Source organism: Paramormyrops kingsleyae, chromosome 4, assembly GCF_048594095.1.
Source record: "Paramormyrops kingsleyae isolate MSU_618 chromosome 4, PKINGS_0.4, whole genome shotgun sequence".
Lineage (NCBI taxonomy): Eukaryota > Metazoa > Chordata > Actinopteri > Osteoglossiformes > Mormyridae > Paramormyrops > Paramormyrops kingsleyae.
In genome coordinates this window covers 14,335,647-14,353,457 of record NC_132800.1, presented here as the reverse complement: position 1 = coordinate 14,353,457, position 17,811 = coordinate 14,335,647, and the positions used below count along the sequence as shown (strand labels likewise).

Here is a 17,811-nt window from a genome sequence, read left to right as displayed (position 1 = left end):
CTGGTAATTAGTGAATCCCATTTAGGTCTCACATTAACAGACTCACAGGGATACCGCAATTGAGTTTGGAGGAGCCGACCATTCGGCATAACAATTGATTAATAATCAGCATTAAATAATAATTAATTAAACTTTAATTAATTCAAACATATTGGTGGAGAATATAAAAATTTATTTGAGCTAATAATTCCTACACCAGTAAGGAGCAAACATTTCCAGCAAAAAGCAACAAAAAACAAAAAAACACCAACATGAGCTAATCATGGAAGACGGCCGGCCACACACACTGGCACCATCTTAGGAATGAGATGTCTTATTTTGTCTAAAACTAGAGAAAAATTGCCATTCACTTCATGCTGAAGGAGTGGACTGAGTTGCTGAGTCAGTAGGTGAATGACAAATGCTCATGTTCATCCACCAGCTCATTCAGAACGAGAATGAGACCCAAAGGAGTGACCAAGGCTGTCGGTGGTTCGTTCACTATAGGCATATATAGTCCAACACTGTCAAAAAAGAGGGACAGTCCTGGTTCAGTTTTGTTCCCCAAGGTGCAAACTTAATGTTCCCTCCCTCAGACTCCATTTCTGTACCTTAAATTAGACTAAAGGGCACTTTTACCTACAGCTAGGATACAATTGACAGACCCTTGAGGGAACAGCCCGTACAGATTGGTACTTTTTTTTCTGACAGTGCAGGTGTAGTTTCCAGCCAGTCACATGCTGACTTACAGCAGGTCCTTACATGCCTCACTGGCTCTCAATGGCCATAGTCAAGGAGGGAAGCAGCTTTACATTTCTTTTTTTTTTTTTTTTTTTTTTTTTTTTTTTTTTAATTTATTTTATATTTTTATTTGGTTCCTCAAAAGAAGGAGAGGGAGGGGGGGAGGGAACAAAGGAGAAGAAGGGGGGAAGAGAGAGAGAGGGAGAGAGAGGAAAAGAAAAAAGAAAGAAAAAAGGAGAGAAAAGGAAAAAAAAAAAAAAAACAAAACAAAACATATAATCTGCTTCCATGTCTGCTGAAAAGAGAAAGTCAACATACAACACCTGTACTAATCACAACAACCATCAAACGTTAAATGTTATTGAACAGTACACACAACCCGCATTACAACACATGCCCAGAAGCAACAGCCGGTCAAGACAGTGTGTGTCCGTGAGCACGTGTCTGTGAGCACCTGTGTGCACACCTGTGTGTGTCAGCGCGCTGGTGTTCCTAAGGTTTCTCCATGTAACTGTCTAGTAGTGTGTGTGGGGAGCCACAGCCCCGCCCACCCAGGACATGAAGCCGACACGGAGGAGACCCGGGCCCCAGACATCCAGAGGCCCCTCAGGGCACGGGAACCCCAGGAGGACCACCGCAGGAACGATTGCAGCCCCCACCCAGAAAAAGGCAGAGGAGCGCTCCGGAGGGGGGCCATCCGGCAGCCACATCGCAGGAGCCCCAGGGGGCCGTGGCGGCGAGCACGCAGGCTCCGTCGGCGGCCGGCCACACCAGGGCAGACCGGACCCCGGGCCCAGAGGACCAAGGGCCCCCCCACCCCCCAGCTGGGACCCGACAGAGCCGGAAGGGCCAGGCCCCGACAGGCAACCGCCGAGAGTGAGTCAGCACACACCAGAGCATCCAGCCCCGGACATCGAGAACCACCAACGCATCGGCAGCCGGGGGCCCCATCCACCAGCAGGGAGTGTGGTGGGGGGCAATAGAGCCTGAGATGTTATTTCAGGTGGAGTCTAAGACCCAACCTGACACCTGCGTAAAGACAAACAGGCGTACACATACACAAGCATACGTTCCCACCCTCATGCACACATAATCAAATATTCACCCATTCGCCCAACATAAAGACACACAGAAATGAACGCCGTACACACACTCACACTCCCCATATATACTCTATACTCCGAGATCCAGGCACCACGGCCCCAGAGGGGCAATCTGTCGCCAGACCTCGGAGATGGATCCCTTTTTTCCTCTGGCATGGGGACAAGAAGACCACCCCGGACTCCACCGCAGCCGAGAAGCCCACCAGCCCAGACCCCGACCGGATGGCCAGCCCCCCCCAGCCCCCGGCTCCAGATGGCGAACAGAGAACGGGGGTGTGAAAAGACCCCATGCCTCCCTCCGCCCGCTCATATGTGGTGTTGGTGCGTGTTGTTCTAAAGTGTTTTAAAACAGGGGAAGGGCATGGTGCTAACCACCCTCTGCCAATCAGCAGCTGGTGTCAGCTCAGCCCCTCCCCAGAACCCTCAATGTCTATGTGCAACTTAAAATTGAGAAGTGGGCACTGGCACCAGAGGTAAGGCTGAATGAACAGACCGACCTCTGGACGCCATTCCGTGTGCCCACCCCCAAGGCCCTAAATGTATGTGTCATGAGAGAGTAAGTAATGAGAGTGTCTAAGTTGTGATGTGTGATTGAGATACAGGTGGTCACGGGGGGACAGAGGAGGAATACCTCCCCTGCATCCCAGCGACGCACCTGCACCTCAGAGCCCTACGTGTGTGTTGGGGTGACAGAGCGGGAGGAGGGAAGCATTTAGGGATGGGGAGGAAAGGATCGGGGGGGGCAGAGGACCCCCCCTCTGGAGCCAGCTCCCCCGCTGACCCCCATAAGCACCTCCGTTCTCCTGAAATTCACCCAGGGCGGGAGGGCCCAGGCCTATCCAATCCGGGGCCCAGAGCAGCGGCACCGCCGGGCACCATAGAGCCCGGGGCAGCCAACCAGACCCCACCACAGAGGAAAAACTACACCCACCCCACCATTCAGTCAACTCCCAAACTACATAAGACAATAGACACCCAGGTTGGGTCCATTCTCCTACTCTATTGGATTCCCCCCCACCCCCGCAGAGAGGATACCCCTAAGGCAGGGACCACCTGCGGACAGATGGTAACAACCTCCCCGCCAGCTAAAGAGGCCCCCAGCCCCTCCGACGCGCCGAAGGTCCCCGCGCCGGGGCTGGGCCCCAGTGCATGCGCCAACCCACACCCCGGCGATACACCCACCAGGACCCAAGCCCCCCAGCCCAGCCGGAACCCCAGCCCGGAGGCAGAGCGCCCCCAGAACCCCAAGCCCGCCCCGGACCCACCCAGGAGCAGCACGGCCGCCAGCCGGCAACCTACGTCCGCCGGCACAGGCTACCCCAGCAGCGCTGCATGCAGCCGCCAGAAAGACGCCACCCAAGAGCCACCAAAGCCCCATCCAGGCCATGACCGCAGTCCCAGCGCCGAACCCCCCCAGAAACCCCCCCCCCCCCAAGGGAACCCCCAGACGCCCCAAGCCCACATGCCCCCCCCCACACCAACCACAAAAACCGAAGCGGGACAAACCTGCGACCCCCCACCGCCACTAGGTAATGGAGCTGATCAAAGGAGCCCAGAGAGATTGGTCTAATGTGGCGGCAGAAGCTGTATCAAGACTAATATGGTCCAGCAAACTCTCTCTATATTGGTTGATATTAAGGTTATTTTTATTTTTCCAGTTCATGAGGACAGTCTTCTTAGCAATGCATAAAGCGGTGAAAGCCATGTGGGTTGTGTTAATCTCTGTAGTGACACCATCTAGGTCGCCCAACAAGCAGACTGAAGGAGAGGCTGGAATGGTACATTTCAGACACTTTGATAAGTCCTCACAAATCCTGCGCCAGAACATCTGAGCAGGTGGACAAAACCAAAGAGCGTGGATGTAATTGTCAGGTGTAACCCCTTGACAGTGTGAGCAGTTGTTAGAAGACGTAAAACCCATCCTGAACATCCGATGCCCTGTGTAGTGCACTCTATGCAGGATTTTATATTGTATTAATTGTAGATTGGGACTTCTAATCAGTTCAAAGGTTTTTAAACATGTCTTAGACCAGAAATTGTGGTCCCAGCTGATTGATAGATCTGCCTCCCATTTTGCTATAGGAAGGGATATAGATCCATCCATTTTGGATAGTGTCCTGTATATTTTAGACAATAATTTGGGGGTTTTGAGATTAAGGAATTCTGCCACACTTGGTGGTATTTGTAATTTGATTTGATTAGACTTGAATTTCCTTTTTACTATAGATTTAACTTGTTGATATTCTAAAAATCTATTCTTGTTAATCCCATGTCTTTTAACTAATAAGTCAAAGGGGATAAAGTCTATTTCTTCGAATATATGTTCCAAGTATTTAATACCTTTACAACTCCAATCCGGGAAATTTATCATATTGTTGTTTAGTAGTATGTCAGGGTTGTTCCAGATGGGAGTACGTTTGCATGGGATTAATGAAGACTCAGTCGTTTTTAGAAACTCCCACCATGCTGTCAGAGAAGAGCTGATACTGATGCTTTTGAAGCATTCGTGTCGTTTAATGTTTGAGCTAATGAATGGTAGATCCGATATCTCTATGTTATTGCATAGTGCCTGTTCTACGTCTAGCCAAGGTTCATTTAAGAGGGTATGTTTTAGCCACCCTGAGATGTTTTGAAGCCTGTTAGCTAAGAAGTAGTGGTGAAAGTTAGGCAGATCTAGTCCTCCTTTGTCCTTGGTCCTTTGCAGCGTTTTTAAGCTAATACGCGGTGGTTTATCTTTCCAAAGGAATTTAGAGATGGCGGAGTCCAGAGATCTAAACCAGTCAGGTGATGGTTTGCTCGGGATCATTGCAAATAAATAATTAATTCTTGGCAGCACCATCATTTTTATAGAGGCGACCCGTCCCATGAGTGATATGGGTAGGGACTTCCATCTAGCCAGATCATCCTCTACCTTTTTTAAAAGTGGGATGTGGTTTAATTTAGTTAAATCTGCCAGCCTAGGTGAAACATTAATACCTAAATATTTGATATCTCCAGATTGCAGTGGAGTGGAGGAAGAATTCTGAAAGGAGCAGTTAATTGGAAGAGCTGTGGATTTTAACCAGTTTATCGAATAATCTGAGACTCTTGAGAAAGAGTTAATTAATGTAATTACCTCAGAGAGAGATGTTTGTGAATGTTGGAGAAAGAGTAATACATCATCCGCATAAAGACTGACCTTATGTTCCACATTCTTGCATTTGATGCCTTTAATCACTATAGCCTGTCTAATTGCTGCTGCTAGTGGTTCAATAAAAATTGCAAAGAGTGAGGGGGAGAGAGGGCATCCCTGCCTGGTGCCCCTCTTGAGACAGAAGCTAGAGGATGTTTGGTCATTTGTCCTAACACATGCTGTTGGGGAACTATATAATATTTTTAACCAGTTTATGAAAGAGGTTCCAAAACCAAATTTGTGTAATGTTGCAAATAAAAAACTCCAACTGACTCTATCGAATGCTTTTTCTGCATCTAGAGACAATATTGTGATTTGAAGGTTTTTATTGCACGAATAGTCTATTAGATTGAGTAATCTACGTGTGTTTGTTGATGAGTGCCTCCCTTTTATGAAACCAGTTTGGTCAGGATGAATTATGTGAGGGGTTATCTTCTCTATTCTTTTTGAGAGAGCTTTGCAGATTATTTTAAGGTCAACATTAATAAGGGATATTGGACGATAGCTGGTAGGCAAAATAGGGTCTTTGCCTGGTTTTAGCAAGAGACTAATGTTGGCAGAATTCATATTTGGTGGTAGTCTACCATTTACCTCGGTTTCCTGCAACATTCTGTAGAATGTTGGTGACAGAATTGTCCAGAATTCTTTATAGAATTCTACTGGAAATCCATCTGGACCTGGAGCCTTATTATTGGGCATACTGTTCATAGCTTCCTGGAGTTCACCTGGTGTCAGCGTGGAATCCAGTGTCATCGTTTGATTATCTGATAATTTCGGAAGGGTTATACTATCAAGAAACTGATCAATTTCGTCTTTTGATGGGTTTATCTGTGGTGAGTATAAAGATTTGTAAAAGTCCCTGAAAGTGTTGTTTATTTTTTCAGGGTCATATACTGTATCCCCAGTTAAGTCTTTAACAGCACATATAGTTGTTTTTTCTTTATTTATTTTTAACTGGTTAGCTAGAAATTTACCTGATTTATTACCATATTCATAATTTTGCCAGCGAAGTCTTTGTGCTAAGAATTGTGTTTTTTTATGAATAATTTTATTTAATTCTAATTTTGCTTTACGTATTTTGTTCAGTATTTCCTGTTCCTGGGATGATACATAAGCTTCTTCTAAGGATTTGATGGTTTCTTCTAATTCCTGAATATACTTGTTTTCTCTTTTCTTTTTATGTGATGAGAATGAGATTATTTTACCTCTCATCACAGCTTTGCCTGCTTCCCAGAGAACAGATGCTGATGTTCCAGGCAGGTCATTATAGTCTAAATATAAGGCCCACTCTTTTTTGAAATAGTTAATAAAATCTCCATCTTTAAGCAATGATGTATTAAATCTCCAGTTTCTAATTGGTGGAATGGCTTTCTTATTTATTAGGGTTAAAGATACAGGAGCATGATCGCTGACAGCTATAGGGTGTATCTCAGTGTCTGAAATGTCACTCAGCAGTGAGCTACTGACTAGGAAATAATCCAGACGGGAATACGAGTGATGGACTTGTGAGAAGAAAGTATATTCCCTACGGTTGGGGTGAAGAGAACGCCATGCATCGCAAAGTCCGTGGTCGCTCATGTACTGCTTAACTATATTTATGGATTCCCAATTGCGCTGAACAGCTGTACTGAGCCTGTCCATTTCTTTATTTAGTGCGAAGTTGAGGTCGCCCCCAAGAACGAGTGAGCTATCTAGGTGTTCGGAGAGTGCGGTAAAGAAAATGTGGAAGAATGAAGGGTTATCAACATTTGGACCATATATACTAACAATACATAACTTTTTGTTAAGTATAGATAATTTAATGATTATAAATCTACCTTCTGGATCTATAATTGTGTTGAGTAATGTGAAATTAACATTTTTATGTATTAAAATTGCTACTCCCCTTTGCCTAGAGTTATAACAGGCTGAGAACACATTAGGAAACTCAGGTGTTTTAAATTCATCTGTAGCTGTGGCAGGTCTATGAGTCTCTTGTAATAAAACAACGTCTGCCTGTAGTTTTTTAAGCTGGCTAAATATTTTTAACCTCTTCTCTCTGGAGCCAGCTCCATGCACATTCCATGAGACAAACCTTAGTGTGCCCATAGACATGTTTGTGTAGCTAATATTGCACGTGCAAATGAGTTAGATATGAGCAAGCGTGTGAGCGCTTGTGTGCGTGTGTATCCTATATGTCTGTGTGCACTATAAGGTCGGAGTGGTTGTGGTGAAGCTGAGTACATATGTACATGGTCGTGCCGTGCAGATGTGTAAAAATCGAGGGTGTTGTGAGTGACTGAGTAGAGATTTAAAGCAGGTGATCGGTGCAGGGAAAGCAGGGAGAAGTGAAAAAGACATACAAAGGGGCACGCGAGTAAGGGTGTAAATAAGAAACATAGAAACGAAAACATTGTTAGGACTGAAGCGCTGCGGAGACTGACGGCAGTGTATTTGTTATGACATAACATTAAATTAGCGAATTAACATGTTTAAGCTAGATTGATGTGAACGGAATAGGATTAGGGAAAAGAAGAAGAAAAATATAACGGGTTCTTATCTGGAGTGGCGTTAATATAGCCATCTGGAGTGGCGTTAATATATAAACAGAAGAAGGAAAACAACAAATTTGTGCAGAGAGCTGCTGTAAGGGACTCGTTGACTGTGAACAAATCGGTCACAAACTTTACACCATAAATGGAAGATACCTGTATCAATAATTAATGATGGATTGATGACTTTGTAATGTGGGCATGTGCGGGGTGTGTGTGTGTGGGGGGGGGGGGGGCACTGGGGGTGCCAAATGATAACTGACTATCACTTAAACGCCCCCATCCTAAGCAGGGAAATTTACCAGCCAGCAGAATTTATCGAGGGGACCTTCCCCCGCCCCCGACCGGCAATTTAGTGGTCTGATGCCCACCCAAGGGATCCCTCAACTTGGTACGCAACGCACCCCCCCCCCCCCCCCCCCCCCCCTTTCCATCCTGCCTTACAAACCACAGACTCACCCAACACCCTGAAGAAAGTTCCCTTTTAAGTTTGGCCTGTATATACCCTGTATATGTGTTTACTTATTGTTGCTAGTCTCAGTATCCATATAGGTTATGTTTGTTTGTGTCCTTAGACAGTCTTAGTGTTTTGTCTGCCACTCTTATAACCGTGTTTCACAGAGTATCACCTATTTTACCTTCTCACTCGAACCATTATATAAATATGGATAAATATATATGTATAGCTACCCCTGCATACATGCTCTCATGGTTTCCCAGAGGAATCGTGAAAGTTAAATAATGTAACCAGGTATCTCAGTGGGTCTCCTAACTATCAGAGGTTTTTTCTGTCTTTGCTTAACAACCCCCCCTTTTTACATTCCTCTGTTGGCTCTTATCTGATCTTTGTCATCTGACTTTTTTGACTCACGGGGAATCCGCAATTGAGTTTGAAGCAATCAACCATTCAGCATAACAATTAGTTGATAATCATCATTAAATAATAATTTATTAAAACGTAATTAATTTCCCTACACATTGGTGGACATTAAAATTTACTTGAGCTAATTTTTCCTACACCAGAGAATTTACAGTGAGTGAGTGGGAGTGTTGATGATATTTCTGTCATACGACAGACATGAAAATGGAAGAATACAAACATTACAGGGGTGAAGAACAAGGGTAATTTTCACACACGGGGCCCCCCAGCCTGCCGCTGCCTGAGGAGCTGGGGGTCATCGCCCCCCCCCTGCAACCTGCTGCCCAGGATGGCAATCCTCTCCTGCATCCTCGTTTCTCCACCTTGTGATGCTCAGGGAGAATCATCAGCTTCCCCTGTTTTCCCTCCTTTTTCTGAGCCAGGGGAGTTTGTTCTTTGATATCTCCTAAATGGCGGCGTCCTCACTCTGCTCAAAGTGCTCCATGCGGATTGGACTCTTATCCAAACAAGACTGTGGCCATTTTGAACACACTTCCACCAAACGAGATTCATACTAAACTACTGTGCTTTATTATTCCAAACAAAGTTAATCAATGAATCAACTATGCGGATTAAATTGACCTTGAAATAAATGAAAACATTCCAAAAACAATCACTCAAAGTGAAATAAAGTGGCCTAAAAATTGCCTGACCACACTCACCCCTTCTGACATTTATCTCCTCCAATGTGATATCTGCCCCCCCTCAGACTGGACACAGGCCCTCCCTAAACTTAAAGACCAGAATAAACATTCACAATTCAATATTAATATCAAAATGAATCAAGCCTATATTATCAAATACTTTTAAATAAATTATTGGATGCCATTTAAATGTTTATTTATTTACATATGTACATATGCATTTGTTTGAGAATGACAAGAAATATCTTTGCAGGGTCAGTGAAAAGTTTGGAAATTATTATTATTATTATTATTTAGATGCTTATTGTAGCAGTGATGTAACTGATATCATTTTGCAAGAGGCCAATAGCTCATCACCAGAGGATGAAGAGGGACGTCAGAGTAAGAATCCACCTTTCCATTGCGTTCAGGGCTATATCTGTAATGCTGCAATGCCACTGTGAGTGTTTTGTGGGATACATTGCATCTGATAATCTTATTCCTAAATTATTAACTGAGGGACCGCAGCGTCTCGCGTGCTGCGACCGACGGGAAACCCGCAGTTACCTCAGGACGGCAGTAGGGGGCGGACGTAAGGTTCAGCCGTCTGAAGTTAAACCGTATATTTAATGACAAATTAAAATGTGTTACACTTTCTTTTTAATTACTTGTGTAATTATTTACTTACGTAGTAAGGACTTAGTTCGGATTTTAATGAGTCTTTTCCCGAGTTTCAACGTGGTGAGAGAGAGACGCGGTTTGCTAATTAGCTTGTCGGTTGTCAGGTGTAGCAGTTCACAGGTTTAGTTAGGAATTTTTATTGTTGTTTGTTGTATTTTGATAATTGAATCTAATGTATGTTACTGATGTGATTTATGACTTTTGTTTTTAACTTTGTTTTTGCTTTCGCTGTTCTCCCATCTCCTTTTACATGGTTATTATATATGCTGATTTAATCTAATACTGTTAGTTATGTTCAATTACAGTAAAGTGTATTTATTTAATTGTATTATATGATTTATGTTACCCAGTTACCTCACGCTTTGAGCAGAGCAGAACCAGGACATTAATAGGATACAATATGAAGCCTTTATTGTCAGTGTACAGGTAGCAAATACAATATACAGACAGAAATATATAAAATGTACATATACAGGGGAGTGGAAAAGCCCCCCCACTCATCAGGATTACATTTCATTACATTTTAATCAGACAAAAAAACAGTCATTTTGCATGTTTGTTCAGTTTGCTGAACCCAGTCACTTATTTTGTCTGACATACGTCACACTTCAGACGGAGTAAAAAGGGTTATAAAGGTTAAAAAGCAGAGATTTTACCTTTTTGCCATAGAGAAGCAGCGACATGTGACACTCTGATAAGGTACAAATGATTCCTCCAGCACACAGTGAGCTATCCCAGCATGCACAGGGACACAGAGGAGTTATAATAAACCCTAAACCCTGGATAGAGGGGTTCAGTGAATGAGGAGGTGAAGCTGTACAGGAGGGTCAGTCCATCAGAGGAGACTCTGTAGAAGGACAGAGTACCAGCCGCCCAGTCCAGATACACTCCTACTCTGCGGGAGCCTGAGGGCTTTATGGGTATGTCAGTCTCTTTATCATTGTGCCAGACAGAGTATCTGAAAGGAGAGCAGAACAGCATCCATGACTTGTCATTGGCTCCAAGCCGACAGTCAGCACTGTCTCCTTTCCTCCTGATTCCTTTATAAGTCACTCCTATCCAGGCTCCATCTCCACTCCACTCAGCCTCCCAGTAACAGCGACCAGTCAGACTCTCTCTGCACAGAACTTGGGGCCAGCGGTCAAATCTCTCTGGATAATCAGAATATGGCTGCTTTGCCCCCCGTGTCACCTTCCTGTTCCCCCCTGACAGAGACAGGCGGCTGTTTGCTGTGTTGGGGTCCAGCGTCAGCTGGCAGGAGTCTGTAGGCAAGAGGAAGAGCGATTAATCCCATCGCGAAGCCCAACATCTCCATCATTATCACTGTCACACCTCACACACTCACTAACACAGAACTCGCTCCAATACACACATTTTATTCCCAATATACTCATGTAGCCGCCCGAGTCTGCGGCGCTCCGGCTGCCCCCTGCACTGTGAGACACGCCGCGCTGAGAGACTCGCTGGGGACCGAACTGCACTTTAGCCTGCGCTCTATTATTCTGTACGGTACATAAAATATAAAAACGGAGCAGGAATTCAAGTATGTGAAATACCTCAGGAAATGTCGGACGCCCGCGCGACGCCGGCGGGAAGACGGGGCGAAATGCTGCGCGTGCTAAATTAATAGCCTTAATTACAGGTAAATAAAATTACAAACAGCATTAATCAAACGTGTTAAACCTGAAATTGTACCACAAAAGTACCACTAGAAGTTAATTTGTCTTTACTTCAAAATAAGAACTTCCTTCAAACCACTTCGGACACATACCGCCCTCCAGCAGCGTTCAGCGCCGACTAGTGATGTGTCTGTCGCGAACGACCCGCTCAAAAGATCCGGATCCTGAGTCCTGACCAAGAGACATTTTTATAAAACAAAACATCTCCGCGGATCAGCGCTACATGCTGCTTTGACTGTAACTGAAATTTGGTTTAATGGCGTGTGAGCCGCGCGACTAATCACGTGATGAGTCAGATAAGAGGGGGGAGGGGGGTGGGGGGGGGGGCGTGATGACGGTGAACAGGTACAGGTACAGAGCAGGAGGGAGGAAAAGGAGGAGAGAAAGAGGGAGTGTGGTGCGCGAATAATAGGAAACGAAGCGGCATTTGGATGCATTTTAATAGCTATGATAACTCAAAGGCACAATGCACAGTTTGAAGATGAAGCTGTCATTTCGATCAGGATCCACAAACAACCTTCACAGACACTTAGGAACTGCGCATCCAACAGTTCAGATGGAAGGAAAAAGACAGGCTAGCGTGCCTGCTACTGCCAGAAGCCGGATCAGCCCGTCTAAGCTGAGGCACTTAGCCTTTCTGCCCCCAAAGGAAATGTTAAAATGTTACACTGTTAGAAAGGTGATAGATAGTTGTTAAAGTGGATAGATACTAAAACTGTTGGATGCTGGTGTTTTGCACGTTGTAATTTCTTTGTAATTTATTCTTATTCGTTATTTATGTTATTTGACTGTTAATGGTATCAAAGACTTTCCGCTATATAATGTTCAATACACGTGTAGTAGTGTTTGAGGTTTTTACATTTAATTTTTTTATACCAAACATGATGGTATTGAGAAAATCAGAAGGTTTAGTACACATATCAATCATGCGTCATAACAGCGCTGAATCTGGCTGAGGCAGAAGTAATAAAATGAAGAGCCGTTTGGGAGCCGGAAGAGCCGACTCTTCTTGGTGAGCTGAGCCAAATGATCCGACTCACTAAAAAGAGCCGAAATTCACATCACTAGCGCAGACTGCGGAGACATTCAGTGTCACAGCCAGTTTGGGGAGAATACGGGTGCTGTCTTAGGACAATCCTAACAAATCTCAAAACAGTACTACTACAGAAGATCCCAGACTCCCATTGTTTTTTAAGAAAATAGTCATTTTTAAACCCAAAAAAGAAAAGGAAAAAAAAAAAAAAAACACATCACAATAATTATGTGAATGCTGTCATAAAGTAGTATTAATGGTATTAAGCGTAAAAACATGCATACAAACTTACATTTCTGGATCCCTGGTCTGGTCCTGCACTCTCCACTGTGGTCCACACTATAGCAGAAGCAGAATGACATAGTACTGCTGTATCCATTTAATTGTTGTACTTTCTCCACATACATGAGTCTATAGCAGGGGCAGACACACATTCTGTACTCACTTCAGTTTCTCCAGTTTACAGCTGGGATCCTCCAGTAGAGCAGAGAGCAGCTTCACTCCTGACTCTCCTGGGTGATTGTAGCTCAGGTCCAGCTCTCTCAGGTGAGAGGGGCTTGACCTCAGAGCTGAAGCCAGGGAAGAACAGCCTTCTTCTGTGACTCTACAGAATGGCAGCCTGCAGAGAGACAGAGAGATCTCTCCAATAAATAAAAACACCTCACGACTATGAGTATTACTTTTAACTAAATGTGACGACTTCAATAAAGATTTCAGTAATTACACATTACACTGTGGAATACCCAGTAATATTGACCTCAGTATCTCCAGTGTACAGTGTGAATCCCCCAGTCCAGCAGAGAGCAGCTTCACCCCTGAATCCTGCAGGTCATTGTCACTCAGGTCCAGCTCTCTCAGCTGAGAGGAGTTTGATCTGAGAGCTGAAGCCAACACTTCACAGCATGTCTCTGTGAGTCTACAGCTGTCCAGTCTGGAAAAGGAAACGTGTTAAGATATAAATACATACACGACACACACAGATATATCAAATAAAAAATCAAAATAAACATTTTTAAGTACAATATGACATGCAGCATATAGCTGAAATATCAGTAATTTTGTTGTTTCCTTGTCCTAGTCAGAAACACAAATAGTTTTTACTTGACACTCCCCAGGCGAGACGAACCTGCTTTTTAATGACCTTACAGGGTGAGTTACCCTGAGATTCTGTAATATATGCATAAGACTTTTTATAAAGCTCTGAGCAGCGCTGGGGCTCAGTGATCAGCACTACAGCCGACCCAGGGGTTCTAGGGTTTTGGGTTCAGTTCCTGCCTCGGATGTGTGTAAGTGTACATGTTTATGGGGGTTTGAATGTCAAGAAGAGCTTAAGTTATTTTAATTATGTATTTTTATATGACTTTTGAATTGCTGACATCATGACTGAAATCCTTATTTTCTGTTTGCTGTATCTGAGAACCTGTAAAATTTCCAAAACACTAATCACACAATTACCAATCCTGTCAGATCGGGATGAAATAGTGAAACTTTATTTATCCCCCTGGTAAAATAGTGCTGTCGCCTCTCTGATCTTGCTCTCTCTGACACACACATACAGGTCAGAGCTCAGGGTTGGCCAGCATCCAGCCCCCTGAAGCTGGGGGGTAAGGGCCTTGCTCAAGGGCCCAAAACCAGCATCACTCTGCCAGCCAGATATTTAAACCAGTAACCTTCTGACCACAGACACAGAGTCCAAACCCACTGAACCACACGCCACACTAAGAATGTTAAAAAATATACGAATCCCTACAGTATCCAGAATGAAAAAGAATTTCTGGGCGTCCATATAAATACACCCTAATTGTTCTGATACGATATAAAAGCAGTATCATGAATAACATCTGTACTTCTTTAGCAAAAGACATATGAAAGATCTCTTACAGAGCTGTCCTATATTTCTTGATCACAGGCAGCAGCCTCTGAAGGCCCTCATCTGATCTGATGTATTTCTTCAGATCAAACACATCCAGCTCCTTATCTGACATCAGTAACACAAAGGCCAGAGCTGACCACTGTGCAGGTGAGAGGTCTGCTGCTGAAAGGCTTCCTGAACTCAGGTATCTTTGTACTTCCTCTATTAGAGAATTGTCACCCAGTTCATTCAGACAGTGGAACAGGTTGATGGTCCTTTCTGCAGATAAATTCTCCTGTATTTTCTCCTTGATGCCCTGAGCCGTTTCCTTAATGTTATGTGTGCTGGGTCTTGTCTCTCCCAATAGTTTTTGTAACAGAGTTTTACTGGAGTCTGTTGAGAGGCCCAGGAGGAAGCGGAGGTAGAGGTCCAAGTGTCCATTCTTGCTCTTTAATGCCTGATCCACTGCAGTCTTCAGCAGGTCAGCTGATGAGTTTGACAGAAACACATATAAAGCAGCGAGATACTCCTGGATGCTCAGATGCACAAAGCAGTACACCTTCTCCTGATACAATCCATATTCCTCCTTAAAGACTTCTGTGCACACTCCAGAGTAAACTGAAGCTTCAGTGACATCAATGTTATTCCCTATCAGATCTTGCTCATAAAATATGAGATTGCCTTTCTCAAGGTTGTCAAAAGCCAGTTTACCAAGTTTCAAAAGGAATTCCTTGCTGTATTCCTTAAGCTTGGTTTCATAGTTTTTCATATACTTGTCATTTTTTAAACTCGCCTGAAAGATCAGGAAGTGTGTGTACATTTCAGTCAGAGTCCTTGGAATTTCTCCCTTGTCAGTCTCACTAAGAAACCTTTCAAGGACAGTGGCTGAAATCCAGCAGAACACAGGTATGTGGCACATGATGAAGAGGCTCCTTGATGATTTCACATGTGTGATAATCCTGCTGGCCAGACCCTGATCACTAAATCTCTTCCTGAAATACTCCTCCTTCTGGGCATCACTGAACCCTCGTATCTCTGTCACCTGGTGGACACACTCAGGAGGTATCTGATTGGCTGCTGCTGGCCGGGAGGTTATCCAGAGGAGAGCAGATGGAAGCAAATTCCCCTTAATGAGGTTAGTCAACAGCACATCCAGTGATGTTTTCTTTGTTACGTCAAACCGTCTTTCATTGTTCTGAAAATCTAGAGGAAGACGACACTCATCCAGACCATCAAAGATCAACAAAACTTTGTACCTACACAGCTCAGTGGATTCAAGCGATTTCAGTTCTGGGACAAAGTGGTGAAGCAGACCAATCAGACTGTATTCATCCTTAATCAAATTCAGGTCCCGGAAAGGAAGAGCAAATATGAAGTGAATGTCCTGGTTTGCTTTTCCTTCTGCCCAGTCAAGAATAACTTTCTGCACAGAGACTGTTTTCCCGATACCTGCGACCCCTTTTGTGAGTACAGTTCTGATAGGTGTCACATGCCCACGTAAAGGTATAAATATATCATTGCACTTGACTGTAGTATCTTCTGTTACCCTTTTCTTGTATGCTGTTTCAATCTGTCTCACTTCATGTTCATCATTGACTCCTCCAGCTCCCCCTTCAGTTATGTAGAGTTCTGTGTAAATCTCTTTGAGAAGTGTTGGCTGTCCTTCCTTAGCTTTCCCTTCAAATACACACTCAAATTTCTTCTTCAGATTACATTTCATTGTGCGCTGAAACTGCGACAAAAGATCCCCTGAAATACAATGAGTACTTTTCAAAAAACATTTTTTACTCATTTAGGCCAAATTAAATCAAATTAAATAAATGATAAACTGAAATGTAATACACATTTTTTCATAAAACTCTTTTTCTGCAGTAAATCAAACACACACTGAATGAGGTACAGCTCTTACTCTTCTCCAGCATGTCAGCGAGATCATTTTGCTCCATGGTCCTCAGGATGTACAGTGTGATCTTCAGAGCTCCCTCCCTACCACAGGTCTTCTGCATCTGACCACCCCGGTCCAGGTCATTGTCCTCCTCCAGCTGAGGCTCAGAGCATTCTGGGTCATTCTGATCCAGGTACCTTTTGAATTTCATCAGCTCATCCTTCAGAAACGTTTGAGCTTTTTTCTCCAATAACTGAAATGAACAGTTACAGTTTAATTATTATCACTCCTGGCACCATATCTTTTTATAACTTCATTTGTGAATTATGCTGCGTTCCATTTCAACTTGTAACATGGAAACTCGGAGTTCATAGTGGGAAATATCAACTGAAGTCGGAATTTAATGTTCTCTGAGCTAAATATAAGTGAATGAAGATGAAGGCCATTTAAACTGGGGCACATTAAATACAAGGAGTTATCTGGCTAAGCAAGAAACCCTGCTGTTTGAAACAGGTCCCTATTCAAGCGATTTCAGGTCCATGGTTTTGCTAAATGTCTTTCCGACTTGCTGTACTGGAACGAGGTTAACTTGGGTGTGACGTCATTCCCAGCTCCGACATCCGAGCTCCGAGGTAAATGGAACGCAGCATTAGTTGTAAATATCTTCTCTTTCACAGGACGAACTACTTATTGTATACGTGTATTTGTAGAAGATATATGTCAATTTAGATAAAATTTAAGAAAATATGCTTCAGTAATAAATGCGAACCTTGAAGGTGGATGATAAGCCTGCTTTATGCGGATGTGAATTACATCTATTCACTCGGTCCCTGTGAATAAAACACAAATATCCAACCATTATATTTTTATTTAAATAGATGTAACTGCCACCCACATTCTGAGCTTATTTCATTAGGGCGGCTTCCTGACATCAGCTTGCTTATGACAGTATAAGAGAAGCAGTGACATCTAGTGGCAGCACAGAGAGACAGCAGGTAGCAGCCAGGAGAGACGGTTTGGCATGTAGCTCCCAGTCACTCAATGACATTCACTGGTTACTTCTTGTAAACTGTGACATGATTCCAAACAGATTTCAACTTAATTACCATAACTATGCAGGGGTGGAATTTTTTTGGGGGGGGCAACACTGACTCCTGCAATTTTGGGCCCCCACCTGATCTCAACCTTTTTTTTTTTGCTAAGAAAAATAAAAAAACATAGAACAAATATAAAACACAAACAATTTATATAATTATTTTGATTACAATAAAATGTATAACAAAACACCAATATACAAATTTTGCATGATTGTCGCCCCCCGATCAGTGAATTTTACCGACAGCACTCCTGTTTCTCTTTTGGCTCTAAAAGCAGCTGCCTTAACCCCAAAGGGATTTGTTCTGTCCCTTGTTTCCAGGGTTAACACTAGACTGCCTGTAATACTCAGGGGCTTCCTGTCTCTTGCTGGGCTGCACCTCAGGTTCCCAGCAGGCCCAGGCTCTGGTGTGACCTCTGGCAGCTCCATAGGATCTTGTCCAGTGTGAGAGAAAAATTGACTAGAGGGATATTTTGTAATCAGCTTTGAAATTGTATCTTTGTGCAACTAATGCAAA

General features: G+C 43.7%; 2 protein-coding genes across 2 annotated transcripts in view; both read right to left on the bottom strand.

Moving 5' to 3' along the window:
• The window catches only part of LOC140588991 (NLR family CARD domain-containing protein 3-like), a 165,043-nt gene that overhangs the window by 114,199 nt on the left and 33,033 nt on the right, over positions 1–17,811 (bottom strand). The window lies entirely within an intron of this gene.
• The window catches only part of LOC140588753 (protein NLRC3-like), a 139,809-nt gene that overhangs the window by 89,988 nt on the left and 32,010 nt on the right, over positions 1–17,811 (bottom strand). The window contains exons 6-9 of the mRNA XM_072710729.1: positions 17,642–17,673; positions 15,295–15,319; positions 14,343–14,849; positions 13,219–13,392 (exon numbers count right to left, since the gene is read on the bottom strand). Of these exons, the coding sequence (XP_072566830.1) occupies positions 13,219–13,392; positions 14,343–14,849; positions 15,295–15,319; positions 17,642–17,673 (738 nt within the window). The remainder of the gene's footprint in view (positions 1–13,218; positions 13,393–14,342; positions 14,850–15,294; positions 15,320–17,641; positions 17,674–17,811) is intronic.